Source organism: Pelodiscus sinensis, chromosome 27, assembly GCF_052426305.1.
Source record: "Pelodiscus sinensis isolate ZL-2025 chromosome 27, ASM5242630v1, whole genome shotgun sequence".
NCBI lineage: Eukaryota > Metazoa > Chordata > Testudines > Trionychidae > Pelodiscus > Pelodiscus sinensis.
Window position 1 is genome coordinate 15056822 of NC_143078.1, and position 22191 is coordinate 15079012.

General features: G+C 48.2%; 2 protein-coding genes across 8 annotated transcripts in view; one reads left to right on the forward strand and one right to left on the reverse strand.

The window, feature by feature from the left end:
- Positions 1–777: 777 nt before the first annotated feature.
- On the reverse strand, positions 778–13347 carry UBE2T (ubiquitin conjugating enzyme E2 T). 3 transcript variants are annotated; one of them, XM_089773708.1, is made up of 8 exons: positions 13188–13323; positions 10787–10859; positions 8628–8740; positions 7843–7912; positions 7287–7392; positions 6258–6356; positions 6008–6091; positions 778–1137 (listed from the first exon to the last, which is right to left on the reverse strand). In XM_089773708.1, exons 3-8 carry the CDS (start codon positions 8734–8736, stop codon positions 1009–1011), a joined length of 597 nt encoding a protein of 198 aa, XP_089629834.1. In that variant the 5' UTR covers positions 8737–8740; positions 10787–10859; positions 13188–13323; the 3' UTR covers positions 778–1008. The 3 variants fall into 3 exon arrangements, with proteins under 3 accessions (XP_089629834.1, XP_075766344.1, XP_075766345.1); XM_075910229.2 differs by lacking the exon at positions 10787–10859 and having other exon boundaries at positions 13188–13347; XM_075910230.2 differs by lacking the exons at positions 10787–10859; positions 13188–13323 and adding an exon at positions 11766–12087.
- A 1447-nt stretch (positions 13348–14794) lies between these two features.
- The window catches only part of LOC102460658 (cryptochrome-1), a 31663-nt gene continuing 24266 nt past the window's right edge, over positions 14795–22191 (forward strand). For 4 of the 5 annotated variants that reach the window (XM_075909948.2, XM_075909951.2, XM_075909949.2 and 1 more), the window contains exon 1: positions 17293–17401. The gene's annotated coding sequence lies outside the window, so the exon portion shown is untranslated. Of the gene's footprint in view, positions 15003–17292; positions 17402–22191 lie in introns of those variants that run through there. The other variant, XM_075909947.2, reaches the window with a different exon arrangement.

Sequence of the window (22191 nt, forward strand, 5' to 3'; positions counted from 1 at the left end):
TAGTTTAGATTCAATGTTATGGTCCATTTCAGAGGTGCTTAAAATGGACATTTGCAGGACTTTGCTAGAAGTGCTCAGCAACCGTAACTCCAACCGAAATCCATAGAAGCACCATACCTCGGAGCGTTAGCTTTCTTACACTAACCCCTCTGCACCTATAAGGGAAGGTGTGGTGATTCTTACATGCTGGGAAGTCAGAAGGAAGTGAGGAATAGCGGTTGAGGTTTTAAATTACAATTTCTTTCACAGCACAGTCAGTTGTTTTCCTTGGTAGCTCACCTTTTCCAGTCCCCAAGCTTACCAAAATATAGATTCAATGGCCAAATGCAGACTTGAGGCGTAAGGTACAAGTTGATGAGTGGATACAAATATGCATTAAGGGACGGGAAGGGGTAAAATACACTTGTTTAAATATCCCTCTAGACAGTTCCAGTTTTGGTCATAAAACATTACTTCAACAAGCTGAGCAGATGGCTTAACGTTGTGATTTATGAACTGGTTCTTGACGGCACAGCCGGAAAGATGGCTAGGGAAAGGGTGAAGCATACAATATGCCCACACTCATGTGCATTTACAGTCATTACTGCTACAGGCTGGTGTGCTGATGTCTCAATTGTGGTAGGAAACAGCAAACACCACTTACAAATTCAAGTACGCTCTTTAATTATATGTTCAAATGTCTAGTCTCATCAACCATGAACACAAAAAAACACTGGCCATGGACAATGTTAAGCAATTTCTCATTCACACAAGAATCACCACCTCCGGAGAACTCTAAAACGTACAAGACAATTTATTATTCCCAGTTCTACCTTCCTTCCAAATACTTAGACAAAAACAATGCAAGACAAACAAGAATAGAAAACATGTAATGCCACTGGCATAAAATAAAAAAAGCTTTAATCTGAAAACAAACACCGGCCATTGCGGTTATTCGCTCAAGGACAGAGACACAAGTGAAAGCTGCCAACGTCACACGTTCATAAAAAAAATGTAGACAGGAAACCTCTATGAATCTAAGCAGGGTTTTTTCCCCTTCCTGCTGGCAACATTTCCTTTTCTTTTCTGGGAGATGGCAGATTCTTTGAGAGTGCTAGCCTCGCTTTGGGTCACTTCCTCATCTGGCGTTGTGGAAGCCTGGAATTATGTAAGAGACAAAATTCAAACAAAGAAGATTCCCTTTACTTTTTATAACATTCACAGTCAGTTTCGAAGATCACATCAGTCCTAGGAGCATGTACTTTCTGGAGACACATTAGCACTTCCTCCTGGAAAAGTGGAAGGCTTACATATTGATGATAGTGTGGGGGAGAGGGGGAAAAGGGGAGGGGATCCAAAGCACTTCAGACCACTCTGTGCAGATGCATCATTAAAAGTCTATAAAAATAGGCCAATTTAGGCTGGAAATTAGGTTTCTAGTAGTCAGAGAATCAGAGAACACTAAAACTGGAAGGGACCTCAAGAGATCATCCAGTCCAGTCCCCTGTCCTCACAACAGGACCAAGCACCGTCTAAATCAGTGTTTCTTAAACTTTTTAAGACCAAGGAATACCAAACAATTTTTGGGGGGGACGATACCAAGGATTTTTTGGTTGAACCTTTAAGGGTGGCCATTCCAAAGGGAAAAGTTGTTGAACAAAAACAAACAAACAAACAAAAAAGGACGAGGAAAAGTAGTTAAGCAAAAAAAAAACCCCAAACAGTTTGCCCTTTTATCAGGAGAGCAGGCATTGCTCTTTTCAGGATGGCCATTTTGAACTCTGGTCTCCGCAGCACACCGTGTGCCACGGAACACACTTTAAAAAACACTGATCTAAATAATCCCTGACAGATCATAGAATCATAGAATAATAGGACTGGAAGGGACCTCAAGAGGTCATCGAGTCCAGCCCCCCGCCCTCAAATAGATATCTGTCTATTATTCCAGGGTGACAGGAAACCTTTCCGGATGTCCAATCTAAACCTCCCTTGCTGCAGTTTAAGCACACTGCATCTTGTCCTATCATCAGAGGCCACGGAGAATAATTTCCCCCCCTCTTCCCTGTGATACTCTTTTAGACACCTGAAAACCGCTATCACGTCCCGTCTCTGTCTTCTCTTTTCCAAACTAAACAAGCCCAATTCCTTCAGCCTTGCCTCAAAGCTCATGTTTTCTAGACCTTTAAATCATTTTTGTTGCTGTTCTCTGGACCTTCTCCAATTTCTCCACATCTTTCTTGAAATGCAGTGCCCAGAACTGGACACAATACAGGCAGTCCCCGGGTTACGTACAAGATAGGGACTGTAGGTTTGTTCTTAAGTTGAATTTGTATGTAAGTCGGAACTGGTATATATTGTAGGGGAAACTCTAGCCAAACATTTCTCCAGAGCTCAGTTTTATTCTCCCACATCTCACTTCCCTCAGTCCTTTATTCTCAAGCTGAGGTGTCTGCTGAGAAAAGCCGCTCCGCGTCTCCCTGGTCTGCTGGGGGGGGGGGGGGAACGCTAGCTTCGCGTCTCCCTGGTCTGCTGGGGGGAAGCAGCTAGTGCAGGGTTGCCTCACCCCGTTTGTAAGTAGGGATCTGATGCAAGTCGGATCCATGTAACCCGGGGACTGCCTGTACTCCAAATGAGGCCTAATCAGTGTAGAGTAGAGCGTAAGAATGATTTCTCGTGTTTTGCTCACAACACACCTGTTAATGGATCCCAGAATCAGGTTTGCTTTTTTTGCAACAGCATCACACTGTTGACTCATATTTAGCTTGTGGCCTCTAGATTCCTTTCTGCAGTTCTCCTTCCTAGACCGTCACTATTTCGGTCCCAATATCTCTGCTTCAATTCCCCTGCTTTAAAGTGAAAGTAATATCTCTGTACCTTACAGAGGCTGTTGTGAGGATAAACTCATTAGGCTATGTCTAGACTACATCCCTTTTTCATAAAAGGGATGTAAATTAGACGTATCGCAATTGCTAATGAAGCGGGGATTTAAATCTCCCCCCCTTCATTAGCATAAAAATGACTGCTGCTTTTTTCGGCACGGCGCTTTGCCGGAAGAAAGCGCCAGTCTAGACGCTGATCTTGCGGAAAATAAAGCCTTTTCCAAAAGATCCCTTATCCCTCTATGAAATAAGGGACCCTCGGGCCGTATGTTGTGCAGGCCAGGAATAAAAGAACTGAATAGATATTTCAGTGACTATGTATCTGTAGCACTGAATCGAGCAGGGGGACTCTGGCAAGAAGTTTGTATTGCGCCTATATCTGGCACAATGAACTTGATACATGACTAGGCATCCTAGCCACCACAGTAATACAAATAAATAAGGATGGGTTCATGTACGGATTTTTTACAAAAAGATAGGAGCAAATTAAGTTTGTACAAGCAACCTTAATTCTTACACTTCCTAACTCTCAAGTGCTTGACTTTAAAAAAAAGACAGTAAGTGTTAAGGTTGCAAAGTACATAACAGAATACAGAGGGGAAAAGCTAAAATAAGCAACTAGGTGAGAGCAGCTGGCTGGAAAGACTGAGGTGAAGCTGGTGGTGAAATGAGGCACCCCTACATTGTACATCTCCTCTCTCAAATCCACGAAACAATCCGCAGGCCTAGCGTCCACTTGGATTGGATCGTCCCATAGCTACAGACATAGGGGAATGCCCTTTTCAACCTACAGCCACATGCAGAGCCCTGAACAGATACAAAATTTGTACCTGTATCTGATCGGTGACCCGCAAACCCGGCCCGTGGATAAATAGGGAATAACTGCAGATTTGCAGGCCTCTAGCCATATGACAACTTTGCCTCCTCCTGGCAGATGCAGATTTGGCCACATTGAGCTACACATTTGTGGACCACCCGGCTTGATTACTGTAATTCTCTGCACTGAGCTATGAAAGCAACAATGTTAAATAAACCTGTCCTTAGTTCCGAATATAGCAGCCTGCAAAACCTACTTGGCAATACAGCCTTCTTGGAGCATATGATTCCCTTACTCTGCTCACTATATGGGCATCCCATTGAAAAGTGGGCATATCTAAGTCCCCATCAGTAAAACCTATGTCCCTGGGAGACTGTTACTGCAGGGATCTCATCACCCTGGACCATCATGGCCTCTTGCGACAGTTACACTGCAATGGACCTGCCAGCCCCAAAAGCAAGTCTTGCTTGTAGTGGAGACAGATCTTTCAGATGAAAGAAACTATCCCTGATAAAAAGCTTTAAGGCTAAAGGGTTTGGGGACAGACAGTGCTCAAGGATGTGGGTAGAGGAGGAGGGAGCTTACATAAAATAATGTTACAAGGCTGATTGTTTCTATAGGGTGAGTTCCCCCGAGTTTAAACATGTATTTATGTTATTAATTTAAGGGAGGAGAGTGTCAAGAGCAGGGGGAATAGTCAAAAGAAATGGGGAGTTGGGATAGCAGGATCAGAGAGCTTATTTAGGGTGCACAGGGTACCCACAGAGATGTCTGTAGGAGAAACACTAAGGGGGTGTGCTGGGAAGCGGGATCAGCTGAGCCCAGGGCCGAAGTGGAACAGGGGTTGGGGAAGCAGAGACACAAAGATGCAGGCCCAGAACTGACAGGCAAGGACTTTGTCAGATATCAGTCGCCACTTATCTCCCATTTGTAGCAAACCAAATACCCCCAAGCTACAGGAGGCAGCAATGGTTTGCTATTTCTTCCCACCACATCTCCCCCTCCCCCCTGGACATATTTGGGTCACCACAATTTACTAGACAAGTACATTGGGCACCAGGTGCCCCATTTTCATTAGACAAGTGAGACTGCCCAGCTATTTTTGAGAAGTCAGACAATTGTCAAGGGTTCAGGTGCCCCCTAGTGTTACAATTGCAAAAAAAATACAGTGGCTAGTTTCCTCTGGCCAACTTGCAGGATGGTTGAGTGAAAAAAGGAAACTCTAACCAGCTGAAGGTTGCCTCGGTCGGACGTCTTTGTTAAAACCCTTTGACTTGAAAGGTCAAAAACTGAAGCAGCTGCTATGCTCCTCTAAGCAGCCATCATGAAGAGTTATGAGTCACGATCCATCCTAGCAGCTAGTTGTGGGGGATAGTGTTTTACCCACAGCCCCAGGTGCAACCCTGCTCCCGGAACTGGTCCAGGTCACAGCACCTAACTCTAGCATAGGGGAGCTGGACCTACTCAGTCCAGGGGCCAGCCACCCTGTGACAAGGTCATAATCTGCATATAGCCATACATTCCCCAGATAGAACTGTACATCATATTACACAAACAAATATCCAGCACTAAGTACAATATAGGAAGGGATATTTTGACCAAGGACACTGGGGCAGATCCCAACTCTTAAACATATCCCAGAGCACTTTTCGTAAGTCCAGTGCAGACACAGAAAGTGGAAGGATCTCACCCAAGACATAAGTCAGATATACTCTAGAAACTTCTGTCATTATAATAATGTCAGTTATGCGTGCGATTTAAAAACAATCATACCCAGTAAACTGTATCCCTTGTGTGGATACAGACTGTACCTACACTAGGAGCACTTTATTGGTATGTGAGTATCAATACTAAGAAATCATGCTTAGTGGGACACAGCTACACAGGCAAAATACGGTTTATGGTACACTAGGGAAGTTTAAGGGATATATACTAGGCCGCATACACAGGAATCTCTAGCTATGGCAACATGGGTATGGAAACAAAATAAAAATTTACCTAAAAAGAATTAAGAAAAATTTCTGAAAGACAGAAGTTAAACTTAGAAAGTTCACATTATAGTACAATCACAGCCCTGAGAACCCTGGAGCTGAATTCTGTGAAGACAGGCAATCCACTCCCAATTTAAAAAAAAAAAATACGGGAACCTGAAATACACATTCAAAAATGCACTGGGGTCAACACGTTAGAGACAAGGAAGAAAGAGCAGTATTGAAAGTGATAAATCTGCACCACTCATGTTACTTCCTGAGGACTAGCAAGACCATACATGTGAAGATTAGGCTACTCCCAATTCCTCTGTAGCAAAATAAAAGCACAATACATTTCTTACCCTGTTTTGCTGGCTTGCGTACTTCTCAGTCCATTGTTTGGCATTTTGGATGAATACATCCTTGTTGTATTTATACTCCGAGGACTAGAAATAATAAAGAGAGGCAATGACAGATGTTTGCACCCAGATCATGCACCCATGAACCTTCTTAGCTCCTTATGCAGAAGGGTGAACACAGATACTATTCTGTCGCTGCTCTAACTTATATGGACCAGCATTTTCACCAAAGGAACAAAAGAAGAGTACGTACTATGTCTGCCATGAGAGGGTCATCGGGGTTAGGCTCACTCATCAGCAGTTGTATAGAGGTCAGCAATGTGGAGATATTCAGGGACGGCCTCCACGCACCCTTCACAGAAACAGAACCATAAAAACAGCTTAACAGGGAGAAGCCTGCTCATAAGCTGAGCACCTCTACAAGTCTGCTCAGACCGAGAATGAACACATTTTCCTCCGGAGTTTCCAGGCGTTAATGCAGTACACACAGTGGTTACCATTGTTTATACAGCATGGAAGACATTTGATGTCAGGTCAGTGGTTCTCAAAGTAGTAACATTGTGATCTTTCCTACAAAGGACAAAAGCATTCCATGCCTCACCTGGCTCTCACTCTTTTGACTCACCACAGCTAGCGTGTCAATGTACTCTCCAGCGCACAGACACAGCGATCATATTAGGGATGGGAAAGAGAACCGATTATTTGGTTAACCATAATGCTTACTGGTTTGGGTTAACCAGGAACCTGTGGGGGTTGGTGCAGCTTCCTGTCTGCTGCTGCCAAGCAGCCTCTGTCCACTGGGAATCATCCCCAGTCCAGGGAACTAGGGGATGGAGCAGTCCCCAGCCCCGATCCCACTTAGTCAGTTAACTGTTAGGTCATTGTACACCCCTAGCTCAAACCTATTAGCTCTGCAGTTTCTATTCAGACCATTTCAAGAGAGTTATTTGACAAGAGTGACGCAGAGGAGTTCTCACTCCAGTTTAATTCACACTGGCTCACAGTGTCATCTGTCATTTATAACTATATTGGATCAGGATTTAGGCATCGAAGCTGTGATATTTAGAGGAGCACCTAACTCTTAGGCACAAATTCCAGCCCTTAAAGCATTAAAAACAAAAATATCTTGAGTAACCGATGGCATTCATTCTAGTTACCTGCATCACAAGTATCCACATAAACAAGAGCCAATATGTAATATCCATGAAGCTTTTACAGCTAGGACAACAGGGGAGGTTAGCATTGTCTGTAACTGATCCCCACTAGAGTAGCACTGACTTACTTTGGGTGGTAATCTGAGAACATCCAGGCAGATCCTTCCAGCAGAGTCAATGTTGGGATGGTAGATGGGTGTCAGAAAGCGAATCTTCGGGGGTTCAAATGGATATCTTTTAAGAATAAGGAATAAAGAAACAGATTTCACGTAAAATATAATCTAGCTGAATTTTCAGTTCCACTTTACCACAAACAGCACCAGTGTCCTCTCCCCAGCCACCTGCAAATTCCAAAACCACTTCTCTTCAGCAAGTTTTTGGAGAAACAGTCTCCTCTCTCGCCATGCCCTCTAACACATGGCCTGAACAGTATTCAGTTTGATGTCTGTCCTTTGCACAGCACTAGATTCCCTTTTGCTGGGAAGCTAACTTCTCACTGCCTCAGATTACTTGCCTCTCTCATTTTACCTGAAATCCCTTTTAGTTAAATCAATTCACTTCAGCTATAATCAGGAAAAAGAAAAAGATGCAGTATGTTTGACAGGAAGGTAAAAATAAACTTCCTTCTTACTATGTGTGTTGGCCCCATCCCCTCTACATTCCTACAGGCAGTGGGTTAATTACCTTTCAGGAACAACTACTTCCAAGCTGAAAACTCCTTTTTCATACGGCGTGTCTGCACCACCCAAAATTTCTTAAAGAAATAAATTAGACAACTATAAACATTCAAAACGGGTGTTCTTCCCCCCTCCCCGCCACAAGCTTCTGCTAGTTGTGCATTCCCATCACACCGTTTATAACTTTAGACCGTTAAAACATTGACCAAACAAAACAAGGTGACAAGTGAGAACTAGGGAGGGTCTTAATCAGTAGTTATCTAAGGCCTTGTCTTCCCTTACCAGGAGATCAGTGGTACACATATCGATTTTGCAGGGGTTGATTTAGCTATGGCCCACAGGCTGGATCTGGTCCATAAGGCTTGGGGCTCTCCCTCCCCCCGCAGAGGTGCTCTAGCTATGCATGGGACACTGTGGCTGAAACGATTCCCTACTCCTGATTTAGTAAGGACACACTAAGAACTTAACAGAGAGCACACCACAGTGTGACAGTTTCCTCAACTCCTCCCCCTGGTCCATACTTTCTAGCCACATGACCGGGGATCCAATCAATAGGGAACAAAGAAGGAATTCCAAAAGGAAAAACAGATACCCGAAGAGTGGTCAAGAATCAAGCAAAAATTTCATGGACTGGGGTTAAGTTCATCCCCAAATTGTGAAGTGCAGACAAAATACACACTCAGAGGGATGCTTCACTGGCAGGTTTTGCCAAGACACTGCCCAGTAGACATTACCATGGCAGAAAGAAATCTGGAGTAGTGCCTACCAAAAAGTCACGATAGTAATACATACGAGCTCGCAGATCATCCATCCGGTTTGTGTTTTGCCAGCACATAATGCCTGGGGGAGGTTCTGTGGTCAACAGATGCAGCTCTCTCTTCAGCCGTGAAGTTCTTTGCATTGTGCTGAAATATTGTAAGAAGAATTAGCTCTTTATAGAAAGCACCTTTCATTCTATATATATACACACAGTACAGCCTTCACACTAAGTCCCACCTATAGATCTTGGTTAAAAGAATGGAATTATTTATTGTTGTTGTTGTTGGTTTTTTAATTAATCCTCCCTTAGTGGGGTGGAGGGAAAATGGGCTAGATAAGGGTTTCTCCACCTGTGGGCTGGTACCCAAAATTGGATCACTAAAATGTTTCAAAGAAAGCAGCCAAACCATTCCTCAGCCACAACAGACCATAAACAAATGGATTCTGAGTCCAAAAAATTCAGGACTATGGGGCTAGATAACCTCTTGAGATTCCTTCCAAACCTCCATTTCTATGATTCTGGAAATAAACTGACCATCTTATAATGCAGCTCATGCACAACACAGATTCAAATTAATCAACCATGCTGGATATTCAGCTACAAGTCCATCAGGACTGTTGGGACCTAAGCGTTTTATAACATGTTGTGAATTCAATACCGTTTAAATGTCTGTGGTTAAAACCATTTTTAGCAATGTCTATGAACAATCCCAATCAAACACGAAAATATCCTCACTCACCACTTGAGCCCATTGCTCCTTGTTCTGCCATCTGTCACTACTGAGAACAGCCTCTCTCCATCCTCCTTGGAACCTCCCTTCAGGAAGTTGAAGGCTGCTACCAAATCCCCCCTCACTCTTCTCTTCTGCAGACTAAACAGACCCAACTCCCTCAGCCTCTCCTCATAGGTCATATGCTCCAGCCCCCGAATCATTTTAGTTGCTCTCTGCTGGACCCTCTCCAATGCGTCCACATCCTTTTTGTAGTGGGGGGTCCAGAACTGGACATAATACTCCAGATATGGCCTCACCAGAGCCGAATAAAGGGGAATAATCACATCCCTGGATCTGCTGGCAATGCTCCTCCTAATACAACCTAATATGCCATTAGCCTTCTTTGCTACAAGGACTCTCTGTTGACTCATATCCAGTTTCTCATCCACTGTAACCCCCAGGTCCTTTTCTGCAGAACTACTACTTAGCTGGTTGGTCCCCAGCCTGTAACAATGCTTGGGATTCTTCCGTCCCAAGTGCAGGACTTTACACTTGTCCTTGTTGAACCTCATCAGATTTCTTGTGGCCCAATCCTCCAATTTATCTAAGTCACTCTGGACCCTATCTCTGCCCTCGAGTGTATCTACCTCTCCCCCCAGCTTAGTGTCATCTGCAAACTTGCTGAGGGTGCAATCCATCCCCTCATCCAGATCATTAATAAAGATATTGAACAAAACCGGTCCTAGAACAGAACCTTGGGGCACTCCGCTAGAAACCGACCGCCATCCTGACATCGAGCCATTGATCACTACCTGCTGCGCCCAACCTTCCTGATACCCCCCCGGCATTCTCGAGCTATACATGTATAGCTCTCCCTGGTCATTTGTCCAAGTTTCCACTTTTTGTAAGCTCCCTTTTTGTGCTTAAGTTCACCGAGGATTTCCCCTGTAAGCCAATCTGGTCTCCTACCATGTTTGCTTCTCTTGCTACGCATCGGGATGGTTTCTTTCTGTGCCTTCAATAAGGCTTCTTTAAAATACTGCCAGCTTTCCTGGACTCCTTTCCCCTTCATGTTAGCATCCCAGGGGATTCTGCCCATCAGGTCTCTGAGGGAGTCAAAGTCTGCTTTTCTGAAGTCCAAGGTGCATATGTTACTACTCTCTTTTCTTCCTTTGGTCAGGATCCTGAAATCTACCATCTCATGATCACTGCTTCCCAGGTTGTCACCCACCTCTACTTCCCCTATTAGTGAGCAAGCCAGTACTGAGCCGGGCTGCTGGGCAGCCTGCTAAAAATTATGGTGGGCGGGGGCAGGGATGTGTGTAGTCTATAGCATAACCGATAAGCAAAAGCTTATCGGTTAATCGGCCACACTATTACATCCCTAACTTCAATCAAGTGTCAACAACATCGAATTGACTATTATCTGGTTTATCATCCATTCTTTGCCAGGAAGAAAGGTCTGAGCGGGAGCTATACCTATTGACAGCAACATCACTGGAGGTTTCTGTCCTCCAGACCTTCTGTCACCTGAATCCCAGCTAGAGATGATCTTCAAAGAGAAAACAGAACTATAAGAAATGAGGAGAGACGGTCCAAAACACTTTTCCTTTTCTATTTGCTCACAGCATCAGAAACAATTGAAGGAACACTGAACTGGAGTGGAAGGCAGGTTGGCTGAAAGGATTCTAGCCTGCAAGACTGCAAAAGCATGTGGTGAGAGACATTTTACTTTGAATTCACTTAGCCTGTTACGTTAATTAGCTGTGTTTTGCCTCTTGCATTTTGTAATAAATTCTGACTTTTATGCCTCGTGACTTGTAATCACTTAAAATCTTTATTTTTGTGGTTATTAAGCTTGTTTTATTATTTTATCTAAACCAGCATGTTTGGATATTTTGGGGGGAATCTCCACTTGAGATACAGGGTTTGTGCATATCACTTTCTATTTATGAAATGATGGACTTGATAAGAGCTTGAATTGTCCAGTGGAGTGCTGGGCTATACGAGATGTATATTTGGGGCGGGGGGGGGGGAAAGGGGTGTCAGAGTCTGGGACTGGAGACTTTGTTGGTGTTCTTCTGCAGTGTAATTCGTAAGTGACCATCTATAACACTTATACTGTATAGCTGGAAGCAAGCTACATTGCTGGAGGTTTTTTTATGAACAGATCAGAATGGTTGTTCTCACAGTGAAGGCAGCGTGAAAGGTTCAAAAACTGAGCTGGACACAGATAATGGGTAATGTCACGTTCATTCCTATTTCATATGTTGCAGGTCAAAGTCAAAATGAAAAGACAAAAAGCAATTCAACAACGTTTCCACTCACAGACCTCAAAAAAATAACCATGATGAAGAATATACCAAGAATCAGGAATGTACCAACATATCATCTGAAGGTTCAATTGCTGAACTGTATCTACATTTGAACAGCTCAAAGCACAAATACAACTAACTACCTGATGAAGAAACAGCATCTCCACAACCTGAAGGCAGTTCCTGATGTTTGTGGGTCAAACTTTTACTACTTATTGAAGTTACAAAAGGGGCCATTGGTGCACCTCTTGCAAAACCGCTTGTGAAGAAGGAAATCTTCCCAGGCTAGTCAGTAACACCAAGAAGCCTGGTTCCCTGATCAATCAGCAAAGCTAATGCTGACAAACTAAGCGACGGGGCTACAAAACACCCAGGCTCTGCACAGCACCAGCCTGCAGAAAGCCCGAGAGCTTCGCAGGCAGCGTTGTCACTTGTGTTACCAGGACAATAAAGTCCAACAGAAAATATGTCTCGGACCTGTAGAAAGGGTAAACAGAGTACGGACTGCTCCCCCAGCCGCTCCTACCAAGGGGGGGCCACCCTCTCCCCCCCCCCCGCATCACTCCTCCCATGGGGATCACCCTCTCCCCTCTGTCCCCCTCCCCCGCGTCACGCCCCCCCCACGTGGGCCACTCTCTCTTCCCGTTCTCTCCACCGCGTCACTCCCCCCACGGGGATCACCCTCTTCTCCCCCCCCCACGTCACTCCCCCCACAGGGATCACCCTCTCCCCCCCCCCCGCGTCACTCCCCCCACGGGGATCACCCTCTTCTCCCCCCCCCACGTCACTCCCCCCACGGGGATCACCCTCTTCCCCCCCCCGCGTCACCCCCCCCCCCCCACGGGGATCACCCTCTTCTCCCCCCCCCACGTCACTCCCCCCACTGGGATCACCCTCTCCCCCCCCGCGTCACTCCCCCCACGGGGATCACCCTCTTCTCCCCCCCCCACGTCACTCCCCCCACAGGGATCACCCTCTTCCCCCCCCCCCCCCCCCCCCCCGCGTCACTCCCCCCACGGGGATCACCCTCTTCTCCCCCCCCCCCACGTCACTCCCCCCACGGGGATCACCCTCTTCCCCCCCCCCCCGCGTCACTCCCCCCACGGGGATCACCCTCCCCCCCCCCGCGTCACTCCCCCCACGGGGATCACCCTCTTCTCCCCCCCCCGCGTCACTCCCCCCACGGGGATCACCCTCTTCCCCCCCCCCCCGCGTCACTCCCCCCACGGGGATCACCCTCTTCCCCCCCCCGCGTCACTCCCCCCACGGGGATCACCCTCTTCCCCCCCCCGCGTCACTCCCCCCACGGGGATCACCCTCTTCTCCCCCCCCCACGTCACTCCCCCCACGGGGATCACCCTCTTCTCCCCCCCCCACGTCACTCCCCCCACGGGGATCACCCTCTTCCCCCCCCCCCCCGCGTCACTCCCCCCACGGGGATCACCCTCTCCCCCCCCCCGCGTCACCCCCCCCCACGGGGATCACCCCCCCCCCGCCCGGCCCGAGCGCCCTACGCAGCTGTGGGCGGGGCCTCAGGGCGCGAGGCGGTCCCCGCCTCCTCTCACCCGCAGCCTCAGGGCGCTGCTGCAGCCAAACGACGGGTGGGGCTCGAGGGCAACACGGGCCGGCGCGGGGCCGAACCACGAGGCGGGACTTCCGGGGGCGCCTAGCAACCAGGCAGGCCGACTCCGGGTAGCTCTGCTGAGGTGCCGATCTGCCGGGAGCGCGGGGCTGATTGGCCGAGAGGAGCCCAAGGCTCCGCCCAGCGACTTCGAATCTTAGGAGCCGGGAAGAGAGGCGGGCTGGGATTGGAGGAGTCGCCCTGGGCCCCGCCCCCACAGGGGTGGGGGGAGTGAGGGAGTTACGAGACCCGCCAGGCCAGCCCGGGCAGGCGGAGAGAGTCGAGCCCAGTGCGGGGGGGGGGGGTGTAACCCCGCTGGGGATACAGCCCCCCCCGGGGATACAGCCCCCCCAGACAGTGCACGTGCACACCGCCAGAGCTACTGGGGCACCGAGGGGCTGGGGCTCCGCCTTGTTTTTGCAGACACACACCAACACAGCACACACACACACACACACACACACACCAACACACCGACACAGCACACACACACACATACACACACACACCAACACACCGACACAGCACACCCACACACACATACACACACACACACCCCAACACAGCACACACACACACACACACACACACCAACACACCGACACAGCACACACACACCCACACACACACACACACACCGACACAGCACACACACCGACACAGCACACACACACACACACACACACACACACACACCGACACAGCACACACACACACATACACACACACACCAACACACCGACACAGCACACCCACACACACATACACACACACACACCCCAACACAGCACACACACACACACACACCGACACAGCACACACACACACACCGACACAGCACACACACACACACACACACACACCAACACAGCACACACACACACCAACACAGCACACCAACACAGCACACACACAGCACACACACACCAACACAGCACACACACACACCTACACCAACACACACACACATACACCAACACACACACACCAACACAGCACACACACACACACACAAACACAGCACGCGCACACACATGGCTCTCCTAACGCAATAACTGCACCAGGGCCACTCACTCTTGTGCAACCTGTACAAGCTTTTGAAAATGTCAATTACATTTGAGTATAGAAAAATAGCATGTAAAAAAATAGTGAAAAATGTTGTGTGGGAGCTATTATGAAATGTATTATAAAATAGATCTCACAATTTTTCAGTAATTTTGCTCTGAAATTCCCCTTCCCCCAAAAGCACCAATATGACATCATAGTAGAGCAGTTAAATAACCCAAACCTGATCACTAGAGTACTTCATTGTAAGATAACCGACTTCTTCACTACTCATGCTGCCAGCCTTAGGATCCATTCAGCTCTTTAATAACTGACGTTTGCCCTGAATGCATTAAATATCTTAAAATCCATCAAAATACATACAGCTATACCAGCTGTTATAGAGAAGAGGCTGCAGTTTCTTTTGCCTGTGCATTCTGCCCTGAAGTTCTAAGCCTGTCTAAAGGTTCCTCCCTCTGGTTGGATCAGTTACATGAAATTGTATAATCACAATCGCAGTCTTTGCCAGCAGAGCTGTAGTGACCTAAATTCTGCCTGATGACCCCATTCTTTATCTTATTGTTATATAAGGAAGCTGGCATAACGTAGAGATCCTCAGGAAGGAGCTAGGGCTGATCCCAGCAAATCTCCTGAAGATCCCCAGGAAGGAGACAACGGCTGATTCTGGGAAGGGCCAAGGATCACCAGGAAGGAGGTAAATAACATGAAACTATCTGCAAGTAAATCAGGAAATGACAGTCTTTTTTGCTGGGCCAGGCTTGTGGCCATGGGATATTTGCAGATTTTTAGGGGGAACCCTGCTCCCATCCAGTCTGCCTCTATATTCAATATAGTGATAATGATGTTACTGTGATCCTTACTGCACTGAAACAGGCTGACCCCTCCATCAGAGAGGGGACTGACACCCTCTCTGTCCCTGCCCTATCCCCCTTTGCAGTGAACCCGATATGTGCCAATCTCTATTTCATCCACCACCGAGCGCTGTGGGACAGCACTACAGGCCCTAGGCCTGCTACCCCCTCATTCTTCAGCCACCCAATGCATTTTGGGAGAACCACAGACTTACCATGGGGCTCTAGTCTGACTTTTAATCCAACAGGCTGGTATCCACCTTTGGCCCTTAAAGGTTCTGGGCCAGTGTTGCTTATTGAAAGCAATCAGTACCAGGGTTGTTGTTGTTTTTTTTAATAAATCATACTAACACATTTACCCAGCATTGCTTGGGTAAAGAGGGGCTCAGGGCAGAGGTGTAGGGGTGCAGGAGTCAGGGCAGGGGGTTAGGAGGTGGTGGGTGTCAGGGCTGGGGTACAGTGTGCAGAAGGCTGTCCAATCCCCAGCCAGCAGTTCCCCGGAACTGTCTGAGTTTTGTGGTAGCATGGTGCCTGGCCAGCGGCTACCTGGGGCTGGCCAGCATCATCCTGAGCACTGCCCCTAGCTAGCCACTCTTGCACCCATGCGCCTGCCCCCCTGTGATCATTCTGCAGTATAACTATACTTGCTAGCAGATTTCTCCCTGTGTGTTTTTATGAGAAACAATTGTATTCCAGGCAAATCCCATTGTCCTGGTGCCTTGCTTTACGTTATGATAAGAGGAAGCTGCACACCAGATTTGGTGGTATTAGCTCTTATCATTTACAAGGAGTTCTTGAACAGACTCAGAAAACTGGACACACACACACTACATATGTAGTAGGTGAAAACTTTTAATTTAAGATTTAAAAATGAGAAGAAATTATCACTGGCACTAAGCTATCATTATTAGCGCTAAATACCTCCATCAAATCAACAAGTCATGCCTGAAGTTAGTTGCAACCATGGACTGGAATTATATCAACAGATTAGTACCAAAAGTAAGTTCTAAGTGGGAAACCGTGTTTATTGACTCAACAATTTAATCAAAATCAATCCAATTTATCATTTGAATCCAGTTAAATAGCTTAATAATGAAACCAGGTCATCAAAAGTCCAAACCAAAACCTCAGAACAAATTATAAAGCATGCTTCTAAGGGTTTCCCTACATAGGGAAGTTACATGAGTGTAAGACAGGGTGTGAATTTGCAGTGCGGTAATTACGCCAATAGTTTCGCATGTGGACACTTGCTCCAGTTAAGAGTGCCTTTTTCTGTTTTGCTTGTCATTTTGGCAGGGGATAAAAGCTAAACCCAAAGGCTATGTCTAGACTGGCAAGTTTTTCCGGAAAATCAGCTGTTTTTCCAGAAAAACTTGCCAGCTGTCTACACTGGCCGCTTGAATTTCCACAAAAGCACTGACTTCCTACTGTAAGAAATCAGTGCTTTTTGCGGAAATACTACGCTGCTCCCGTTCGGGCAAAAGTCCCTTTTGTGCAAAACTTTTGCGCAAAAGGGCCAGTGTAGACAGCTGAGATTTGTTTTGCGCAAAAAACCCCCAATTGTGAAAATGGCGATCGAGTCTTTTTTGTGCAAAAGCGTGTCTAGATTGGCCATAGACGCTTTTCCGCAAAAAGTGCTTTTGCGGAAAAGCATCCGTGCCAATCTAGACGCTCTTTTCCGAAAATGCTTTTAGCGGAAAACTTTTCCGTTAAAAGCATTTCCGGAAAATCATGCCAGTCTAGACGTCGCCAGACAGTTCATCTTAAACCAGAATAAGTGTCCACCTGAGGGGCTCCATCAGTACAGTCTAACTACAGCACTTTGAATTCACACCTGACCTTATTCTGGTATCATTTACCCCAGTAGGCAAACCCTAGTCTTTTGGGATGGGGCATACAAAACCCGAAGCGGCATGCAAAGGGCTAACGCATCGGGCTGGGCACAGCCCCTTAAACATGCACCGAGTGCACAACAGCTTGGAAAGGCTGGGTCAGGAGGCTGCCGACCCTGCGGGGGAGTGAATGGAGGCTAACCACTAGGCATCGCAGCCCCTGGGCACCACCCCCGGCCAGTGAGCGCGCGGAGCGGCCACCCCCCAGCGGCACGGCTGGAGCCAGGGGAGCGGAGCGGCTGGGCCGGGAGGGGGCGGGCAGCCCCGCCCCCGGGATCCCCAGCTGAGGCCCAGGGGCGGTCCCTGCCGGCGGAAGCAGGAAACGAGGCCGGGGCAGAGGAGCGAGACAGGTAATAGTCCCCCCCCTACTCCGGGAACAATGGGCTCTCCCTATCCCCCCCTCCGAGTGAGAGTGAGACATTCCTAGCCCCCCCCCCAAGGGACACGTGGGCGTCGCCAATCAACCCCGCCCCCGTGGAACAGCTGGGACCGGGGATAGTCCTCCTGCCTGCGCACTGTGGGGCCCACAGCCCCTCCCCCGGGGGTGGCCGTGGGGCCTTCTGTTCTGCCCCCCAAGCAGTGAGATCCCCCCCGGGTGGCAGTGGGATATTCCTCCTGCCCCCCCCCCGTCAGTAGGATATCTGCCCTGCTCTGCCCCCCCCAGCAATGATCCCTCCCCCCCGGGTGGCAATGGGATATTCCTCCTGCCCCCCCAACTGTCAGTAGGATATCTGCCCTGCTCTGCCCCCCCCAGCAATGATCCCTCCCCCCCGGGTGGCAATGGGATATTCCTCCTGCCCCCCCCCACTGTCAGTAGGATATCTGCCCTGCTCTGCCCCCCCCAGCAGTGATCCCTCCCCCCCGGGTGGCAATGGGATATTCCTCCTGCCCCCCCCTGTCAGTAGGATAGCTGCCCTTCTCTGCCCCCCCAGCAGTGAAATCCCCTGGGTCTTGCCCCCCAAGCAGTGATATCACCCCTCCCCTCCGCAGTGGCAGTGGGATATTCCTCCTGCCCCACTCCTGACTGTCAGTAGGATATTTGTCCTGTCCCACCCCCCAGGCAGTGATCCCCGGGGGGGGGGGCGGGGCGGGGGGAGGCAGTGGGATATTCCTCCAGCAGTGAGAGGGCTCCCAATGCAAGCCTAGTGCTGCTGGGCACAATCCAGCTGCTCCACGCCCCTCTATTTCTACCTCACCTGTCCGTCCCCCCCCCCCCCCCACACACACACCCAGCATTTCCTGTCCCTTTTCTGCTCCCTTTGCCTGCCTTAAGTGGTCATCACAGTGGGGTCCTCCAAGCCTCCTCTCTTTCAGCCATGATACACGGCTCAGGAGCCTACTAACCTAGGGACTCTCAAACTGGGTCAGGACCCCAAGGTGGGTCACAACCTCATGGTAATAGATTTGCCAAGGCTGGCGTTAGACCGCTTGGGGCCAAAGTCCGAGGCTTCAGCCCCAGGAAGCAGGGTTCTGTGTCTAGGCCCCCTGCCTGGAGCTGAAGCCCTTGGACTTTGCCCCATTCCCCGTTGGCTATTGGGGTCAGTGGAGCTCAGGCTTTCACCCCCCTCTTGTGGCCGTGCAGTAGTTTTTGTGGTCAGAAGGGGGTTACAGCACAGTGAAGTTTGAGAACCCCTGTACTAACGCCATCCCAACAGTGAAACAGTCTGCCTCTGCTCTCCCCGTGCCTCCCTCCTCCTTCGGCAGTGACAGGTCCACTCCCAGGGTGACGTCCTCCAGAGTCTGCCCTAGTGGACAGAGCTCTGAACCTGGACTCAGGAGACCTGGGGTCTATTGCTGGCTCTGCAACTCACCTGTCGAGTGACCTTGTATCAGTCACTTTCCCTTCTGTACCTCAGTTTCCCCCTTTGGGGAATGGGGTTAATCAAGTCAAGTTATTATAGATCTATAAATGAAAAGCACTAGATAAAAACTAGTTATTGTTACAACTCAGTTTCTTCCTATAACCATCACCATAGTACCATGGTGCCGCCACAGAAAATTGGATGACCTGGGAGGTTCCTTTTCTTTTTCTCAGTAAGATATTAGTAGGAGGGGGTTGTTTGTTTTTTGGAAGGTAGTTTTGTTTCTTTGATGCACCTGCCCTTGCAAGAATCACCAGTGGAATATCCCTCCCCTCCAGCAAGTAACAATAATATCATCCTGTTTTACTTTCACCTCTGATGGATACTTCTTCCAGACTCTGCCTCAGCTAATCTGCTCTGGGAGTCACTGCATGCCCCTGTCTCACAACCACACACACGGGACAGTTTTGTTATGTGTGCATTGCGCACAGCCAAACAACTGGTCTGTGATGTCTACAGCAGGATGACTCCATCTTGTTCTGGCACAGTCCTTGGGACTCAGGCTCATTAATCTGAAAAAGCACAAGAGACAGTGAGAACCCGTGCAGCCTGGCTGGTACCAGCCAGGCCTCATCAGAGTGAGAGAGACCCTGTTGGAATGTAGTTGCCAGGGGAACCAGGGTCACAGTAACTGTTGAACCGTATGCTTCCCAAGCTTGGCCTGATACTTTCGGATTTGAGTTTGTCAGTTCTCAGCAAGATACCATGGACTGCCTCAATTTACCTACAAGTATACAGCCAGGGAGGCCTTCAGTGCTGTGAATGTTCCACACAGCCCTCTCTTTCTGGGGTGCCCACTGTGTGTACACTGAATGAGGCAGGGTTCCTCTGTTTACACATCTCTTCCTCCTTCAGCTTCCTTTGCACCTTGTTACTTCTAGATTCTCTAGAACTGGTTGGTGTTCAGTGAGGGACTGTGACGTAGTGGGGGTACCTGGCTGGTTTCTATGCTGCTGGCTCTGGGGTAACCCCCACTGGCTGCAGTGGGTACCACGGCCCAGCAAAACAGGATGAGTCATTATGCAAAGGGATCTCTCAACCTGTCTGACCACTAACCCCCATGGAGAGGAACAAAGGAAGGTGGTTGCTGCCCTGGCTGGGGGGCAGGGCTGGAGGAGAATGAGTTAGTTCCTGTCTGGAAAGCAGGGGAGAAGGAGCTGGGGAGGGGGCTGGGATCCCCCCATCTCAAGGGGGGCACTGAGGCCTCTTAGCCCCAGTTCCTGTAACCTGATGACATCTGTGCTGTGCTGTATCCTGGAGAAGCAATAAACCACCCTCACTTCTACTGGCTGGCGGAGTCTGTTCGTGCGATTTTGGGGTGCAGGAGACGGGGGAATCCCGACGCGCCATCACAGGGGCAGATCCTTAACTGATGTAAAATGACATACCTAGCATCAGAGCTGCAAGCCAGCATTTTCTTAAGGGGAGGACAGGTTACCCACCAAGCTACAGTGGTTCCCAATTTCCGTAACAATGGCAGCCCACTTTACACATGCATTGTGTTCCAAGAGACACCGGTGTTTGCATGGGCTTGCCCTGGTATGTCTCTGCCAAGCCGACATCTCTCCTTCCATCTCCAAAAGAGATGGAGGAGACCGTGTGACAAGATATGGGCTTGGGGTTCCGAGAAGCAGAGTGCTAGGTCTACTAAGGGGGGATTCTGGCTCCCCTGCCCGCCCCATATGTCTCTGTTGTCTTCAGCTGAGCTATGGCAATTTATAGGAGCTGAGATTGTCCCCAGATTCTCTCTTTGGAAAGCATCTGCTGTGTTTTGAATATCACATTGTAGTGGGATACACTGTGAGTACAGCTTCTTTGTAGAGATCTGCAGCAATCTGGCTGGTTTGGTTCTTAATTTCTTCTTCCCTATGTGCAGTATATTGTCGTCTTAGAATTTATAGTCATGACATGAGTGTTGTTAACTTTTGAATGCGATTGTTTGTGCCATATGTCTCAAGGTTACTACTAGACTTGTGGGGAACTGGAAATCCCATTCTTCTAGAAGTTCTGGTATTTTGTAAAAAAAAGTTTCAGATGAAAAAGATGAAATTTTCCACAAAACAACAATTCTGGTGAATTATGTTTTGATAGTGTCAAACATTTCTTCCTACAGTATCAAGCCATTTCATTTTCATTACTTTTGTTTAGACTTTTCTATTAAAACGCTAAATATAATAACATTCATTGTTATAGGCTGGGGACCAACCAGCTAAGTAGTAGTTCTGCAGAAAAGGATCTGGGGGTTACAGTGGATGAGAAGCTGGATATGAGTCAACAGGGCGCCCTTGTAGCCAAGAAGGCTAATGGCATATTAGGTTGCATTAAAAGGAGCATTGCCAGCAGATCCAGAGAAGTGATTATTCCCCTTTATTCGGCTCTGGTGAGGCCACATCTGGAGTATTATGTCCAGTTCTGGACCCCCCACTACAAAAAGGATGTGGACGCATTGGAGAGGGTCCAGCGGAGGGCAACCAAAATGATTAGGGGGCTGGAGCATATGACCTATGAGGAGAGGCTGAGGGAGCTGGGTCTTTTTAGTCTGCAGAAGCGAAGAGTGAGGGGGGATTTGAGAGCAGCCTTCAACTTCCTGAAAGGAGGTTCCAAAGAGGATGGAGAGAGGCTGTTCTCAGTGGGGGCAGATGCAGAACAAGGAGCAATGGTCCCAAGTTGTGGTGGGAGAGGTCTAGGTTGGATATTAGAAAAAACTATTTCCCTAGGAGGGTGAGGAAGCACTGGGCTGGGTTCCCTAGGGAGGGGGTGGAGTCTCCATCCCTAGAGGTGTTTAAGTCTCGGCTTGACAAAGCCCTGGCCGGGTTGATTTAGTGGGGATTGGTCCTGCCTAGAGCAGGGGGCTGGACTTGATGACCTTCTGAGGTCTCTTCCAGCTCTATGGTTCTATGATTCTATGATTCTAACAGTAATTATCTCTATATATAAAAAAGTTTTTCCTGCCATGTGACAGAATGACGCAGAGAGAGGGGGACTGGCAAGTAGTGAGCCGGGGGTAGCCCCCAGTATATAATTATGTTTAATGTTTTATATTATATTAAAAGTGTAAAGGAAATTAATCTAAAGGAACCATTTTTACTTTTTTCCATAGAATATTTTCATCCAAATTTATGTGTGCCCATGAAATGTTTCCATTCCAATAAAATTCCATTTTTTAAAAGGAAACTGTCGTATCAAAAATGTTTTGGACCAACTCTTGTTAAGTTATTGCTGTGGCAGAAGTCACTATGCCCTATGAGAAAGAGTTTAGTCTGATTTTGAGTCTTTGC

Excerpts from the sequence above, each read along its gene's own strand:
- UBE2T (XM_075910229.2), bottom strand. The coding sequence starts at position 8,736 with ATGCAAAGAACTTCACGGCTGAAGAGAGAGCTGCATCTGTTGACCACA. Across the intron at positions 7,913-8,627 it reads GATGGATGATCTGCGAGCTC|AAATTTTGGGTGGTGCAGAC; the intron begins GTATGTATTACT and ends TATTTCTTTAAG. Across the intron at positions 6,092-6,257 it reads ACCCTCTCATGGCAGACATA|TCCTCGGAGTATAAATACAA; the intron begins GTACGTACTCTT and ends TATTATTTCTAG.